Source organism: Protobothrops mucrosquamatus, unplaced genomic scaffold (genome assembly GCF_001527695.2).
Source record: "Protobothrops mucrosquamatus isolate PMUCROS unplaced genomic scaffold, P.Mucros_1.0 scaffold_66, whole genome shotgun sequence".
Lineage (NCBI taxonomy): Eukaryota > Metazoa > Chordata > Lepidosauria > Squamata > Viperidae > Protobothrops > Protobothrops mucrosquamatus.
The window spans coordinates 492,707-508,883 of NW_015386142.1; the positions used below are offsets into that span (position 1 = coordinate 492,707).

At 33.9% G+C, this 16,177-nt stretch overlaps 1 protein-coding gene across 1 annotated transcript in view; it reads right to left on the bottom strand.

Moving 5' to 3' along the window:
• Positions 1–16,177, bottom strand: part of CUL5 (cullin 5) — a 33,244-nt gene that overhangs the window by 3,929 nt on the left and 13,138 nt on the right. Inside the window, exons 9-18 of the mRNA XM_015813038.1 lie at positions 13,815–13,945; positions 11,967–12,074; positions 10,724–10,788; positions 9,919–10,051; positions 8,842–8,973; positions 8,146–8,269; positions 7,605–7,780; positions 7,335–7,496; positions 5,369–5,487; positions 1,885–2,008 (exon numbers count right to left, since the gene is read on the bottom strand). Of these exons, the coding sequence (XP_015668524.1) occupies positions 1,885–2,008; positions 5,369–5,487; positions 7,335–7,496; positions 7,605–7,780; positions 8,146–8,269; positions 8,842–8,973; positions 9,919–10,051; positions 10,724–10,788; positions 11,967–12,074; positions 13,815–13,945 (1,274 nt within the window). The remainder of the gene's footprint in view (positions 1–1,884; positions 2,009–5,368; positions 5,488–7,334; positions 7,497–7,604; positions 7,781–8,145; positions 8,270–8,841; positions 8,974–9,918; positions 10,052–10,723; positions 10,789–11,966; positions 12,075–13,814; positions 13,946–16,177) is intronic.

Sequence of the window (16,177 nt, forward strand, 5' to 3'; positions counted from 1 at the left end):
CGCCTTCGCCCCAGTCCTAGGCCTTCAGCTGGGTTTTATAAAACCTTTTCACTTTAGGCCTCAGCCACCATGTGCAAAAAAAAAGTTCAATCAATCAATTTCAACTTCTCGCAGGGAAAAAAAAAGATCTCGCAAAGTTGGAATTGATTGATTGAACTTTTTAATTCCCACCCAGTCTGCTGTTTCCACCGCAGCCATGCCCACCCAATAGGCCACACCCACCCAAGGGGCCACACCAACCCAGTGGGCCACGCCCACCCGGCACTCGACGATACATAAGAGGATTTTGGGTTGCAGTTTGGGCACTCAGTCTCTAAAAGGTTCGCCATCACTGATATATACAATTGCACAAGCATCTGTTTAGCTCACTGTCTTAGTGTTCTGTAAACTAGAATAGTTTGTTTTAGTAACTGGGAAAGTCTGACCAGCTTAGATAAAGGAACCCCTTTATATATATATATATACTTACCAGCCTGGTTGCATATGGTTATTTTTTAGCAATATGGTTATCAGACATGCAGGAAAAAGCTAAATGGATATGGCATAACCCGAAAATGCAACCTTACATCATACAAGTCTATTGCTCGTATAACACTGGATTCTTGTGAGCGAATATAGAAGACAATTTTTGTTTGGTCTTACTAGCTATTCCAATGCAGAAAATAAAGAATCGACCTTGTTAAAGATACATGTAAACACTTTGGATTAGGCAACACAGCCTGCGTATTTCCGTTAAGGTCATTTTCCTTGTCCTCTACATTTACACCCTTCTTCAATCTGGCACTCACTAAGCCATGTTGTCTTGGAATTCTGGTGGCTGCAATCTTAACTAGAAGGTGCCAACCTGAGGGACGGTTTAGTTAATCTGTTAAGTATGGATAGCATTATTTATATCCAACATATGGGCAAAATGGGATAGAAGGGTTGCAGAAAGAAGTGGAGCACTCAGGAGTTGTCATTTGGAGACCTGAAGGCAAACATTTACTAAGTTATAGTTTGCAACATACAAAGTGATCTAGAATATCAATATGGCACTGCACAACTAAATGCTACCGGTTACAGGCTAATGACTATCTGCTAAATGGCCAATGTATTCCTCTCCTAGACCTACATACCCCTCAAAGCCAGGAAACTTATATTTTAGGTTTTTTTCAATTTACAAATTTATATTTCTTTATATTTTACACTCTGTTCCCCCCCCCCACCAGATTCTATAATAGGCACTTGTTAGTAACGCCTTTATAATGTCATCCATATAGTATGTGCCTAGTAATCATGAAGCACATTTGCTAGAACTTGGTAAAATTTTGACATGCAATGCATCTTGAAAATGGTTCTCTGGCATCTTCATTGTTGAACCCATCAACTAAGAACTTTTAAGTGGAAGTACTAAAAGATCAACCTGGATTTCTTGCCACTCTTTCTTTCCTGCACTGTATATAGTGAAATCTGTGCAAACTCGCTCCTTGAGGTTGCCAGTTTTCAGCTTATGTCTTGTAACTTAGCAGAAAGACTATTTTTCACCTGCCTGCTTTGTGGAGCCCTTCTTGACGACAAAGTCAGACAGTTATTGTATGAATGTCCACAGCCTATAGCAGGCATGTCAAACTGCCGGCCCACGGGCCAGATGCGTCATGCTGAAACTGCGCCCACCCCATTGCCGGCAATGAGGAAAAAGTCGTGATATGTCGTGCGACATCACGAGTTTGACATGCCTGGCCTATAGTGTCAATTCTACTTTTCATCTACTTATATACTGTGAAGGAAGGGGGGAGGGGGGCTGTCAAGCATCAAAATACCATTTTTTGAACAGCATACTGTAATTGCATATTGTATCTCTTAGGTTCCAGAATTACACAAAGCAACAACCTACAGTTAACATACCTGGGTTCGTAATATTCTTAACTGGACTATCCCTTCATTCTCTTCTTCTCGCATTCTCTCTGTTGTTAACTGCAATCTACCAATAAGGTTTATTTTACCTCTTTTTTGTACTTTAGCATTTTTTCTGGGAAAAAAAACAACAACCCAAAGGGAAAATTAAAAAAAACAAGAATAAACGCATATAGGTTAACCTTAATGGGGGGAAGTTCTTGAAGATTTGAGAGACCTAGCTATTGGACTACAGAAAATGGAAACTGAATAGAGACATTGAGAATTATATCCATATACAATTTGCAATGATTTTTAGGAAAGCAATCCTGTTTTTCCATTTACTTGAATAATTAATGCTTTTTCATGATTTGTTAATATTTTGCTTACAAAGATTTAACTGTTTTATATTTATGCGTATTATTATGGCTGAAAGCACTCTGAAGACCAACAGAAAATTAATATTTACTAACAAAATAATGTGTTCTAATACTATAACCAATATTACAAATGCTTACTATTCAAAGTGCTTTACTCATATTATTCTGTGTTCTTCATAATGCTATAATTAATTGCAAATATTGCATATTGCCTACAAAACTTTTGTTACAACACAATCTCAATAGAATATATGAAAGAGAACTAAAATTGAAAAACAGTTCATCACAAAAATAAACTTCAAGTTGAGAACTGCTGGATTTAGTACTTAGTACTTTAATTATATTATTCCATGCCATCTGGCCTATCTTTAGTGAGAACTCTAACTAGGCACAAGGCTGTCTCCACAAGACAGTATAAGCAACAATTTATGAGCAAACTTCAAACAAAATGATTTTGGTTGCACAAATGACTACATTGTCCTTAGTGTCAGCAGAGAATGTGACATGTGCATGGAAACAACTAAGCCTGTTTACTGAGCCTGCCTCTTCTCTGCACAATCTCTGTATTACTATTTAACTTGGCAGTTAAGAGAGCCAAGCCAGGTTAGTACTTGGATATGAGACTATCAAAAAATACCAGAGTGGAAAGAAAGACTGAAAAGTATTAACGTATCAAAAAGAATTGCTCTGTATTGTTACCAAGAATTCTGCATGCCCATGTAATTTCAGAATTCAAACTGAACTCAGGAGTCCTGCTATTCTACTTTAGAAACATAAAAAAAAATCCACTACTGCTACATGAATGGTCATTTAATATAAACTATACTGTGCACAGTATTTCATCTCTTTGGGCATTCATATGTTAACGATAATCCATACAGAGACTGTTTGAAGTTATGATGGCACTGAACCAAGGGATTTATAACTTTTCCTCAAAGTTCTGGCCATTGCAGCAGCCCTGCAGTCATAGGAACACAATTCAAGTGCTTGACAACCAGCTTGCAATTGTGACCAGTTGCAATCACAAATAATTTTTATCTACAGTACTACTTTAAAAATTCTAGCAGGCTAAGAATAACTTTCTCAGANTTTTAGGTAGGGACGTTTTTAAAAAGTAATTTTAATGGGAATACAGCAATCAATATTTGGCTTTTAATTAGGTTTTAGTGGGGTTATTTTGTGTATTTTTGTATGATTTTTTGTATCTTGTATATTGTATTTGTGTTTTTAATATGCTGTGAACCGCCCTGAGTCCTACGGGAGAAGGGCGGTATACAAATTAAATTAAAAAAAAAAAAAAAAAAAAAAAATATAGGTTAATCTTAATGGGGGGGAGTTCTTGAAGATTTGAGAGACCTAGCTATTGGACTACAGAAAATGGAAACTGAATAGAGACATTGAGAATTATATCCATATACAATTTGCAATGATTTTTAGGAAAGCAATCCTGTTTTTCCATTTACTTGAATAATTAATGCTTTTTCATGATTTGTTAATATTTTGCTTACAAAGATTTAACTGTTTTATATTTATACGTATTATTATGGCTGAAAGCACTCTGAAGACCAACAGAAAATTAATATTTACTAACAAAATAATGTGTTCTAATACTATAACCAATATTACAAATGCTTACTATTCAAAGTGCTTTACTCATATTATTCTGTGTTCTTCATAATGCTATAATTAATTGCAAATATTGTATATTGCCTACAAAACTTTTGTTATAACACAATCTCAATAGAATATATGAAAGAGAACTAAAATTGAAAAACAGTTTATCACAAAAATAAACTTCAGGTTGAGAACTGCTGGATTTAGTACTTAGTACTTAAATTATATTATTCCATGCCATCTGGCCTATCTTTAACTAGGCACAAGGCTGTCTCCTCAAGACAGTATAAGCAACAATTTATGAGCAAACTTCAAACAAAATGATTTTGGTTGCACAAATGACTACATTGTCCTTAGTGTCAGCAGAGAATGTGACATGTGCATGGAAACAACTAAGCCTGTTTACTGAGCCTGCCTCTTCTCTGCACAATCTCTGTATTACTATTTAACTTGCAAGTTAAGAGAGCCAAGCCAGGTTAGTACTTGGATATGAGACTATCAAAAAATATCAGAGTGGAAAGAAAGACTGAAAAGTAATAACGTATCAAAAAGAATTGCTCTGTACTGTTACCAAGAATTCTGCATGCCCATGTAATTTCAGAATTCAAACTGAACTCAGGAGTCCTGCTATTCTACTTTAGAAACATAAAAAAAAATCCACTACTGCTACATGAATGGTCATTTAATATAAACTATACTGTGCACAGTATTTCATCTCTTTGGGCATTCATATGTTAACGATAATCCATACAGAGACTGTCTGAAGTTATGATGGCACTGAACCAAGGGATTTATAACTTTTCCTCAAAGTTCTGGCCATTGCAGCAGCCCTGCAGTCATAGGAACACAATTCAAGTGCTTGACAACCAGCTTGCAATTGTGACCAGTTGCAATCACAAATAATTTTTATCTACAGTACTACTTTAAAAATTCTAGCAGGCTAAGAATAACTTTCTCAGAAGCAGAAGATTATGGTCCAGGGAAGGCAATCCACAGGATAATACTTAGTGCATTATTGGAGTACTTAAGTGATGACTACAAGGGAGATGGAGTTACTTACACTATGCAACCATATGTTTTACAGTTCTGCTTTACAGATGTTCAGTCATTTTACTAAAGAAATGTGTTTGCAAAGATCCTTCAATAGCAAGAACTATATAAATGAAAATAGTTGCAATTTATTTCAATAAAACTTGTAAAGAATTTAAATCTGCTTGTTTGATTTAAAACAATTCAAAAAATATTTAAATTCCAATCTCCAGTCAATATAATTGTTTTAACAAACTAAAAATTCAGGAAAGGAAAGATATGTATTTCTAAAGCTGAATACAGATATAGCAAAGTATTTAACTCTTACAATTTCAAACTGTAAAAAAATGTAGTTTAATTCTAATATGATATTATCTCAAAATCCAACTTTAAGAGCAGTTGAACCATTAAATATTAAGTTATCTTTGGGTATCTATAAAACATTTGGGAGTAAGCCAGTTATCACTTCTTACATTAAGCTGAACTCCTGGTTCACTGAGAAGAGAGTTCCCTCTGTAAAGTCTTTGGGTGAATTGACTTGAGGTTCATACAGCAAAACCTGACGTTTCAACTTCGGAAATGCTACAAGAGACTGTAAATTAGGAGAAAGAAAGAGAGAGAGAGAGAGAGAGAGAGAGAGAGAGAGAGAGAGAGAGAGAGAGAGAGAGAAAGGCCATGAAAATCAGATCAAATATAGAGAAACTATTGTTACTTTGTCATGCCTTCATTGACAAAATTCTTTTAATTTCATAAGCAAAAGCTACTAATTTTAGTTATCTTAATTAGATGTTAAAGAAAAGCCTTACATATTATTACATTTGATCATTCTGAAATGTAACCTGATAATAACCTCATATCAGCAAGCCAATTTAGACTACTTATCAAAAATACAAATGTAAAAATGCAAAAAAGACATAACAAAACATATAATTTCTTGAAATATATTTCACAAAGCTATAACTGATATGAAAGCAATATTGGTCTATCAATATGAATATGAATAAATGCAGCATCTTATATTTGTTCTATAATTTAATTATTGCAATGAATCAGCAAAATATTATTTTATTCACATATAAATGAAAAACACTTTAGGGAAACTATTTTGTGACAGATGCATTTATCCAAGCTTTAAGAAAATTATTCTGAATAACCTATCTGAACTGAATGCAGAATCAGTGCAATAGTCAGTGCTTTTTAAAGAATAAGAATGCAAAGAAATGTTAAATAAGGCAAAATATATATTTTATTTATTCAAAAGATCCCATTTCAATTCCAGATACATCTAGAGAAAAAATATAGTGAAAAATATATGGAAAACTACTGTTCAAGAATTTAGAGAATATGCTAATTAAAATAGATACTTTAAAAGCATTTTGGTAGGACGTTTCAAATATTTATCAGCTTGTTAAATATGCTTTAAAAAGATTGTTACATTAAATTACTCATGCAGTCTTTTAAAGATATGATACTAGATTAGGTTTTGCACTCTTTTGTACTTTAGACAGTCTAATGCAATAAAACAGCACACACTGTATTCAGGTTTTTTTTTTTTTTAAGGATTTGTCAATTGCTTCTACATAAGCAACCAGAAAGTAACAACACAGAAATGGTAGTTTGGGCTGAGTGCCAGTTTGGTGTAGTGGATAAAGCACCAGGCAAGAGACCATGAGTTCTAGACCTGTTTTAGCTACAAAGCCAGCTGGATGATCTTGAACCAGTCATTCTCTCTCCATCCTAGGAAGGCGGCAATTGTCAAACCAATGGCTAGATGACACTATTTTACATGGACATATGACTGACTGAATAATTCCATGCCAGGAATGTTTATTAACTTCAGCTTGGAGGGAAGCTTTGAGCAAAATACTAGAGAGTTCTGTTCTGGGCCTTGGGCTAACATTTTTATAGACAATGTAAAGCTGGAGGGCAGGGCTAATGCTTTAGAAGACAGAGTAAAGATTAAAAAACATCTAGCCAAGCTTGTGCAATGGGCTTAAATGTACAGGATGGAATTTAACAGGCAGAAATATAAAGTTCTTCATTTAGATAGAAAAATGAAAGTGCATGTATTCTTAAAGTTTAAACATGACTGCATAACAGAATCATACGAGTTCAGGTCAAAGGAAGTTAATATTGCTTTTCTGGTCAGGCCCCGTTAGAGCAATGCAGTAGTTCTGAGCACGATTGCCATGCAGTAACAAACTGAAGCAAGCAAAATAGTAGCTTCTTTGAAAAATGTAAATTATAAATTTGAGTTTAAGAATGCAATAATTTATATAACAGATAATGAGCTTCCCATCTTTCCTTCCTATGAGTCATATTTCAAAGATAGATTTTATTTAAAAGGTAGAAAAGGTTAAGACTTGTGCTTTGTTTCCCACATTAGTATGCATGTTCCTGTAATACTATTATAATATGATTGAAGAGCTGAAGACTTACCCACAAAGTTCTCCTAAGCTCAGCATCTGGAAGTTCGGTCGCTAGTTTGAGGTTTTCAAAGCTAATTTTTTCTCGGGGTCTTTGATTCCATGCAAAAAGCACAGCCAATTGAAACGTAGTAACCTCCAAGTCATACTGGCCAACTTCATTCTTGAAAGTTATCTGTTAATGACCAAAAAATACCAAGTAAGCTTAAATACACTCATACGTTCAGTGTGCCGAAACCAAACAGAAATACAAAATGGAAGCAAGTGACGCATGCATGCTTACAATTCCATTGGACATTAAATGATGCCAATGAAGCTTCCTGCCACTGTGGTTCTTTTTGTAAAACTCTTCAACCTCAGGGATAAGGTCTTCTAATTCCGTTGGCAGTGATACAAAAACTTTTTCAGAACTTCTGGACCAAGCCCCAGCATTTAAAATTTTAATATTCACAGAATCAGCTGTACACAAAACAAACAGAAAGCTCAGCCAAGTAACACTAAAACTATCGATATATTTAATTTAATAAATTTATTGTCATTGTATGTGCGTACATAGTATACATATACAACGAAATTTACTTGACACCCAAAAACCAGACATAATCCACACATAATCCCCAGACACACTCCCCCCCATCACAATCCCCACCCCTAAAACCACCCAACATCCATATGAACAGAATCAAAGAAACTGAATGCACAATTTTGTATTATAGTTAATTCAATTTGGATTTGTTAATGATAAAAAGCAGGATAAACAAATATAAATAATATTGGATTTCTATAACACTGAGAATTTTAAAAAGAAACAAGTATAAAAGTACCTGGGAGGGCCAATTTATTATTTTTGTGCATTTCCTTGAAGGCCTGGTTAAGATCTTCAGACACCTTAATATCCTGAAACATCCTTGCCAATTTATTTACATAATCTGCTGGCATACCTACTTCCTGCATAGAGAGAGGATTGAATCAATAATTATATAATTTAAATAGAGTAAATACTTACTAGTGATCTTTTTAGTTAACTATTAGTTAACATGCAAAAAACACTTTGCAAAGCAAGTGAAGTGTCCCTTCAGTCCCGCCACTTGAACCATTAAAAAGCCCCTCTGCGTGGTTTTGTACAGCTCTGAGTTAAGTATTACAACTAGCAATATCCACATACTAACATAAGAACAATTCATTTCCCACATAAAATGTACCAAACTGGAAAAGAAATTATTTAGTGCTTCACTACATTCATGCATCGGAGAAAAGCAACAGAGACTGGATTCAAACCACGGACCAACTAAGCTATTTTGTCTATATAAATCTTTGTTAAATCATTGTTAGGACCTTAACATACAAAGTTCTAAGATCAATTCTTATTTTAAAATGTTTTGAATAAACTACTTGCTAACATTAACCTAAAGACTAGACCATAGATAATTTAAAATTCAATAATTCATAGTATGTATGATTTTAAATTAAAAGCTATGCTTTCTACAGAAAAGAGTAGATAGCAGGATTGATAAACTTACTCGCAGCCATTCAACCATGTTCTCTTCTATTTCGCTGTCTGCTGATATATCCAATATAAGACGCCTTGTTAAATGAGCTTTGTGGTATCTCATAAAAACATCTTTGTTCTGTACATACTTGAGTACCAATAGCTGTTTTAAAAAGCATTAGACATATTTTTATAATTGCTATTAGTATTTACTCCTATTGCAGAACAGCATTTCCAGAATACATTTTATCAGGAATGATATATTCCTGTATTAACTCCACCCTTCAAAAATTTCTATATGTATCAACATATTTGATCACCATGGAACAAAATATATAATCACTTCATTTACAATAATACATCCATATTACTGTCTTTTGATCACAAAGATATTTTAAATAGCAAAAATGTTTGTGTTCAAAAGGCAATATACAATATCCACTGCTTAAAATGTTTGAATACGAACAGTCCCAAAATGAAACACAGTTGCTAATCCTTTCCCCCAATAAGGATTGTGATCACTAATCAGTGATAGGAAACGTTCTGAGGAGCAAATTAGTTTACGTTAATATACTGAAACTCCACTAATTTCATTGTACCAATCTCCTATTAAGACCAGATAGTCACCTTTAATTAAAAATCAAGATATCTGATTTTCAAAAAATTCAAATATAACAAACTTTATTGTATCACATTTTTTAAAAAAACATAGCTTTAAATAAAATCTGTTGAAATAGTTTCTCTAAAAAAGCAATTTTGAAAGATGGCCATTCGCTAAAGCATCTTTCTAACCTGGAGCGTGCAATATTCTAAGATAAAATTTAATTTTAGATATAGTAGACTTACTCTCTCCCTTTTCCTCAGAATGTTAACAATATCAAGAACAAGGAAATATTACTTCTTTAGAAATTTACTTTTGAACTAAACTTTGGCAACAACTAATGGATTGAAAGTTTCATTTAAATCCAGTGAAGATTACAAAAATAAAGTTACTTCTTAGGGGAATATCACACACTCAGTAGAACCTGAGGCATTGAGGAGAAATTACCTAATCTTCACATATGTTTCTCTCAAATAAAAAAAAAATAGAAACAGAAAAAGAACATACCACTTCTTTAAGTTTTGCTTCAATTTCTTCAGAGGTTAATTTTTTGCTTAGTGGTGTTTTTCTTAATAACATATCACAATAATTTGCAAGTAACTCTGGGCACTTCGACTCTGGCTGAGTTTTCAATCCAACACTAAGGAAAAAAAAATAGTAGCCAAAAGTTATACAGAATCACCAATGTGGTTTTATGCCATTATATAAACTCATACTTTTATGAACAAATAAGGGGAAATGCCTTATGTAATAACAATCAATATTTTTACACATTTTACATTTATTTCTTTTATTTCAAAGTGACTATATTAATTTTTACATATAATTAAAGAAATAAAATATATATGAGAAGCTACAGAAAAGCAGTTTAATATGCATGAGAAATGAAAACTTAAAATTTTGTAAAATCCTGAAAGAATTGTCAAGACATTTTCTATACTATTGCCAATTTAATGTGCTTCAAAAGCACAATCAGAGTTCCAAGTGAATAAGCAAAAATATCTAGAAACATTTCTTTTTTGAACAATCTTAAATGAATAGTTATCACCAACATTATCATTAATGGAGTTTGGAGAGGCATTAAACTAGAATAATGGATTTTGGTTGTAGATATGTATGCCTATTCAACAGTGGTATCTAAGGTTTAGTACTATGTGCATGCTTCTGTGCACTTTATTTCAAAGTCTGGAGATTGCCCAGATTAAAAATAAATATATTTAAGCATTACAGAAAACAAGAAAAATACTATTCACTCAAAATATAAACAAAAATTAAATTCTGTTATTATCAAGTACTCAGTCAGATTACTTACCCCTTCTGTTTCAATGGTAGTTCAAGTTTAAATATTGTAGCATCATTAACAACTGCTTTATATGCCTAAAATAAAAATAAGGCATTCAATTTACTTTTTCCATACCAAAGTACATTCTTAAAAACAAAAATATGTAATTTTAAAACAATCACTCTTCTTAAGAACAAAATTCCCATATCACATTGGGAAAATAGGCAAAGCACAGAAAATGTCCCTAAGATTCACAACTTTTGGGGGAAGTTTGAAGGTTACTGCNAAACCTTTGCTCATGAGAAAGGGGGAAAGTATACAGAAGAAAGGAAGGGGACATGGATGTAAGCCTACACCAAATTAGCCCACAAGTTCAGATATTTTTTTGTATCTTGTTATTCTGCTGGAATCTGTTTATATTTCTAGATCTTCCAGGTGAAATAGAGTAAAGTATAAAATACAACTATTATTTCTGTGATCCCTAGCAAAAATGTCTCAGTGGGACTCCCTAATGGTGTCTCATCCACGTACTAACAAGGTCTGTTTCTACTTAACTTCCCAGCTGGGGGAAGGTTGGCCATGTCTTATCCTTGGAAGGTATCTCTACTTTTATTTAGTTTGTAATCAACTAATATTCCAAAATAATTTTTGTAAGTACTGTTGCCAGATTAGGAAGCATTACATTTCATTATTATTTTCAGACATTTTCTCTAGCCTATCAAGATCTTTTAAAATGTTATTTCCGGGCAGTGATGGGATTCAGCTGGTTCGCCCCACTTTGGCAGAACCGGTAGCTAATTTTTTGTTGCCCAGGCCCAGAATGGACTTCCAAAAGTGACATCCACACAGAGAACCGGTTGTTCACATATCTGAATCCCACCACTGCTTCCAAGTGTAGGGTATTACGGTATGTCATACTGGAGGCATTTGCTCATATTTGTGAAATTTGAAGTGCTATGATTTTTAGTTCTACCCTGTGATTATTTGAGAACTCTCTAATTAATAATGATTTTCATGAAGATACTGATGAATCTTATTATTAAAGCAAGATTATAAGTACAGCAATGCAAATATATAAATAAAATCTTGCAGTTATCTTAACACTCAAATCTCTACAGAAAGCCCAATTTCTAGTAATTTACTAGCATGACACGACTTTCATAAACAACTTGACTACTGCTTATTTAAAATATTTGTATGTCACTTTTAAAAAACCAAATGCACATAAACACGTATTATCAAAAAAAGAAACAAAAACCAACTGGTAACTTACTTTATCTCTGGCAGTAAGAAATCTTGGGTCATCTTGAAAAGCTTCTTTAACTAATTTGCTAAATCTATTAAACAGTGTAAGCAATTGTTCTACATATTTTTCGGAATCCTAAAATTGAAAACCAAAACAAAGAATAAAATACCAAACCTGTGAGAAAAAAAATAGCAAACAATCATAATCAACTGAAATCTCCCTCCCTTCCACTCCTTCCCTCTTTCACCTGCTTTCACATGCTCTTCTTGTGGTGTAGTTTATATTCCAGAAAATCACAGAAAAGTTACTAGCTGCCAACTCAATAGGGACATTCTCCCACTTGTTTTCAACTTGTTTTCATTAACCATGATTCCACATGCCATCAGCATGAACCAGGATTACTCTACCACTATGGCACACGTGCCACAGGTGGCCCACAGAGACCTCTCTGTGGGTATACGCGCCATCGCCCCAGTCCTAGGCCTTCAGCTGGGTTTTATAAAACCTTTTCGCTTTAGGCCTTCACCGCCATGTGCAAAAAAAAAAAGGTTCAATCAATCAATCAATTTTAACTTCTCGTGGGGAAAAAAGATCTCGCAAAGTTGGAATTGATTGATTGAACTTTTTAGTCCCACCCAGTCTGTTACCACCGCAGCCATACCCACCATATGGGCCACGCTCACCCAACTGGCCACACCCACCCAATGGGCCACGCCCAATTGGCACCCGACAATACATAAGTGGGTTTTTGGTTGCAGTTTGGGCACTCGGTCTCTAAAAGGTTCGCCATCACTGCTCTACCAGATTACCCAATTCAAATTGTCACATATTCAGATTTAGAACAGAACACCCAAACATATTTAAAAGTCATAGGATGTTATAAGGTACCACGATAGCATTAAAAGAGTTTTTGTTGACTCTTGTTGTTAAGCAAAATTTGTGGGGATAGAGAGAAGCACAGAAGACTTTTATTTTAATTTCATTAAATTAGCTGCACTAGCTGCGAAGATTTCTGGCTAAACAGCTCTGTCAGAATAAAGCCACTATGATGGCAAATTAAAAATAAAAATGTTTAGTCTTGATACATAGAATAAATGGTCTTAGATTACTTCATTGGCTTTCTGACCTGTCTCTTTTAATCAATAGAAAAAAATCATAAGAAGTTGCCACAAAAATATATTTCTTGGAGGAAAGTCCTGATTCATATCCTGATTAGATAAATCCACATTTATCTATTTCAGCTATCTGATGTTCTATTTCGGCAGCTAATTCAGATATAATAATTGTTTTATAAGAACAAACAGTAAAAAATTCACTAGGTTGCTCCCTCTTTATGGATGGCAACACTCTGATGTTGGTTGAATCACTGGATGAAGCTGCCAACTGACTGGCTTCACAGTAGGAATATCTAAGCAAAGGAACGGAGAGCACTGTAAGGCATTACATTACGTCCAATCTTCACTTCAATGACTATGTTCCAATTGTTAGCTTGGCTACTTCTGCAAGCAAGGATGCTTTCAAGTGATAGTTTAAAAAATCACAAATAGAACAAAATGTTTCAAAGCCAGGATTCTTGCTTGTTGCTCTCAGAACAAGCTAGAGAAATAAAATACTGCTTTCCAGTATGAGGTAAAAGCCAGAGTGTCTCGTTCAGATAGTCTAGCTTCCAAACTATGAATGAAGAGTCCTTTATGATTTTGCATTCTAATTTTTAAAGAAGTTGTAGTACTTTACTACTTAATTTAGTGGACCTTAACATTCATTTTTTCATATTAATTTCAGCAATATAAGATTTTATTTTGCCAAACATTCTTGGTATTTCTAGCAAACATTCTAAGAGGAGATAAGGGATAAAAATAGAAAATGCTCACTTACAGTAGTAATAGTTTCAGCAGCTGCCACCATATCTGCTAATCCAGCATTAACAATATGCTCTTCTAAATCTTTTAACATAGGCTCTATTCCATTAGGAACTTTATCCATCAAGGAAAACATTAAATGTAATTCTGAAGACAAAACATATTGAAGAGTCACAGGTCAATTCATAGTAATAATTCATCTGTCCATTTATCTTTTCTTTATATATTACTCTGGTTTACTGTCAAATATGAGCAATTCAAGGAGATTTGTAAAGGTGTTCACTGTTGACAAAAATTCTATATAAAAAGTTCCTAGCAATGAATTTGACTTAAAGAATAGTTTCTCTTTTAAGAATGTTAATTTCATGTTATCCTAACTTTCTAATGAGCTTGACAAACTACTGAAAGAAATTCTAGGAAGTCTGATTTGAAATTAAATAACAAGCTTGTTACAAGCTTCTGGTTCCTGAAATTCCTGACTACCAAACTCAGAGCTTGGTTTGAAAATCATGCTCTTGTCCTTGAACCAATTTCCTCTCCCCCCTCCCAGCATAACACTTTCATTACTGCAATACATATAAAACAATACAAACCACAATCCTTAGAAACTAGTCATTACATATATATATTAAGAAATTCCAGTTTCTCAAGGACTATTTTACTCTGTCTTCTAGCATTTTAATGACACTTGTAATTTGTTACTTTATCAAGATTTATAAATTACATTCATCTGAATATAGGCCTGAAGAAATAATACAAATGCACTCACATGAACACAAATAGTAAATGGAAGGCGAGAAATTATAAAAGGAATCAAAACGGCAAAGAGATAGTGATCATTAACAGGGGTTAGAAGTGATATAGACATTCTTGTATTACATGCTAACAAAATTTGGTATTCGGCTAATTTCTGAGAAATGGACTGCTTAGCAGACATAACTCATTTTTTCAGGAATTAAGAAGACCAAGGTTTCTTATTAAACACCATCTCTGTAATAATCAATTCAACATAATTGAATGTATATCCATTTTTCAGGAATATATTCCAGGCACCTAGGAAAGCAGACTTTGATCCTCAAAGCCTTATGCAATAATAAAATATAATGGGATATGTTATTTGCTGAAAATACTATACTTAATCTTTGTAAAGAGAATTTACAGAAAGGGGGCTAAGAAGAAGGAAAATTACTTTGCAGGTTTGAAATTAAATTCAAAAGTTTAACTTCTGGTTTTTTTTCTGATTAACAGAGAATTGCCCTGACTGGTAGTACCAATCTCACCTTGATTTACGTTGAAAAGCTAAGCAAAATCAGTTCTAGTTAATATTTGGGAAAGGAGGCAATAAGCCCAGAAAAACACAGTAGCAAACTACTTCTGTACCAAGAAAACTATATAGTCACCCGAAGATTTAGTACAAATAATTAAACTGGGAGTCAGCATTGTTTCTCAAGGATAAATCAGTTTAATTCCAACAATATAATAATTAGTATGAGAGTCAGTGACAGCAACCAGAAACACAGCTGCTGGCCCATCCTAAAAAAGTCCTTCACAGGAAGATATCAAAGAGCTGGCTTTTTCAACAAATTTGTGGCAGATCATTATTATGTATTTATGCTAGGTAAATGTAAGACAAATCATGATTAAACCGTTTGGATTAGGAAGCAGACATAATGCTTATAATTTGGGGCTATGCAAAGAATTTTAAAGAATGGATTATTAGACCCTCTCCAAGCTGCTTCAAAGTCTGTCCTGGCAGTTTGTGCATTCACATGAGATGCTTTGTTGTTAGAGCTACACATGCAGACAGAACAAACAGCTTTCAAAGCAGGTACATGAGCCTTCCAAAGAATATGGCTGCTTTAATGCTTCAAAGACTGCTCTGAAAAGCATTAGTGCAACTGCTTTGCACAGCCCTGTTTATTATATCCAATTACCTTCACAGGAATGTTTAATGGCTTACTATTCAAGACAAGCTTCAGAGAGAGAAGACACTATGTGGGAAATGCTGCTTTATGCACCAACGTCACGTTGCCTTTTATAAAGCTATGCAATGAAGACTATTTGGGTCACCCAGCTGAATTTGTTGCCACTTTCCATAAAATTTCATTCCCCTTGAGAGCTGAAAGCAATATATTTACATAAGGTATAATATCTTACTATATTCAGCCCTGGATGAATGCCAAACAACTGCTGTCAGGATAGGGAGCCAGACTTATTTTTAAGGTCAGATGCTTACACTCTGGAAACTAGAAATGCACTTTGAACTAATAGTAACTGTTTCAAATCAGGAACAGCTTTCAATTTTCTTATTACCTAGAATGCATTGTGTAATCATAGGGTATATTTATGAACTGTAACATAAACATCTGGTTTCTCTAA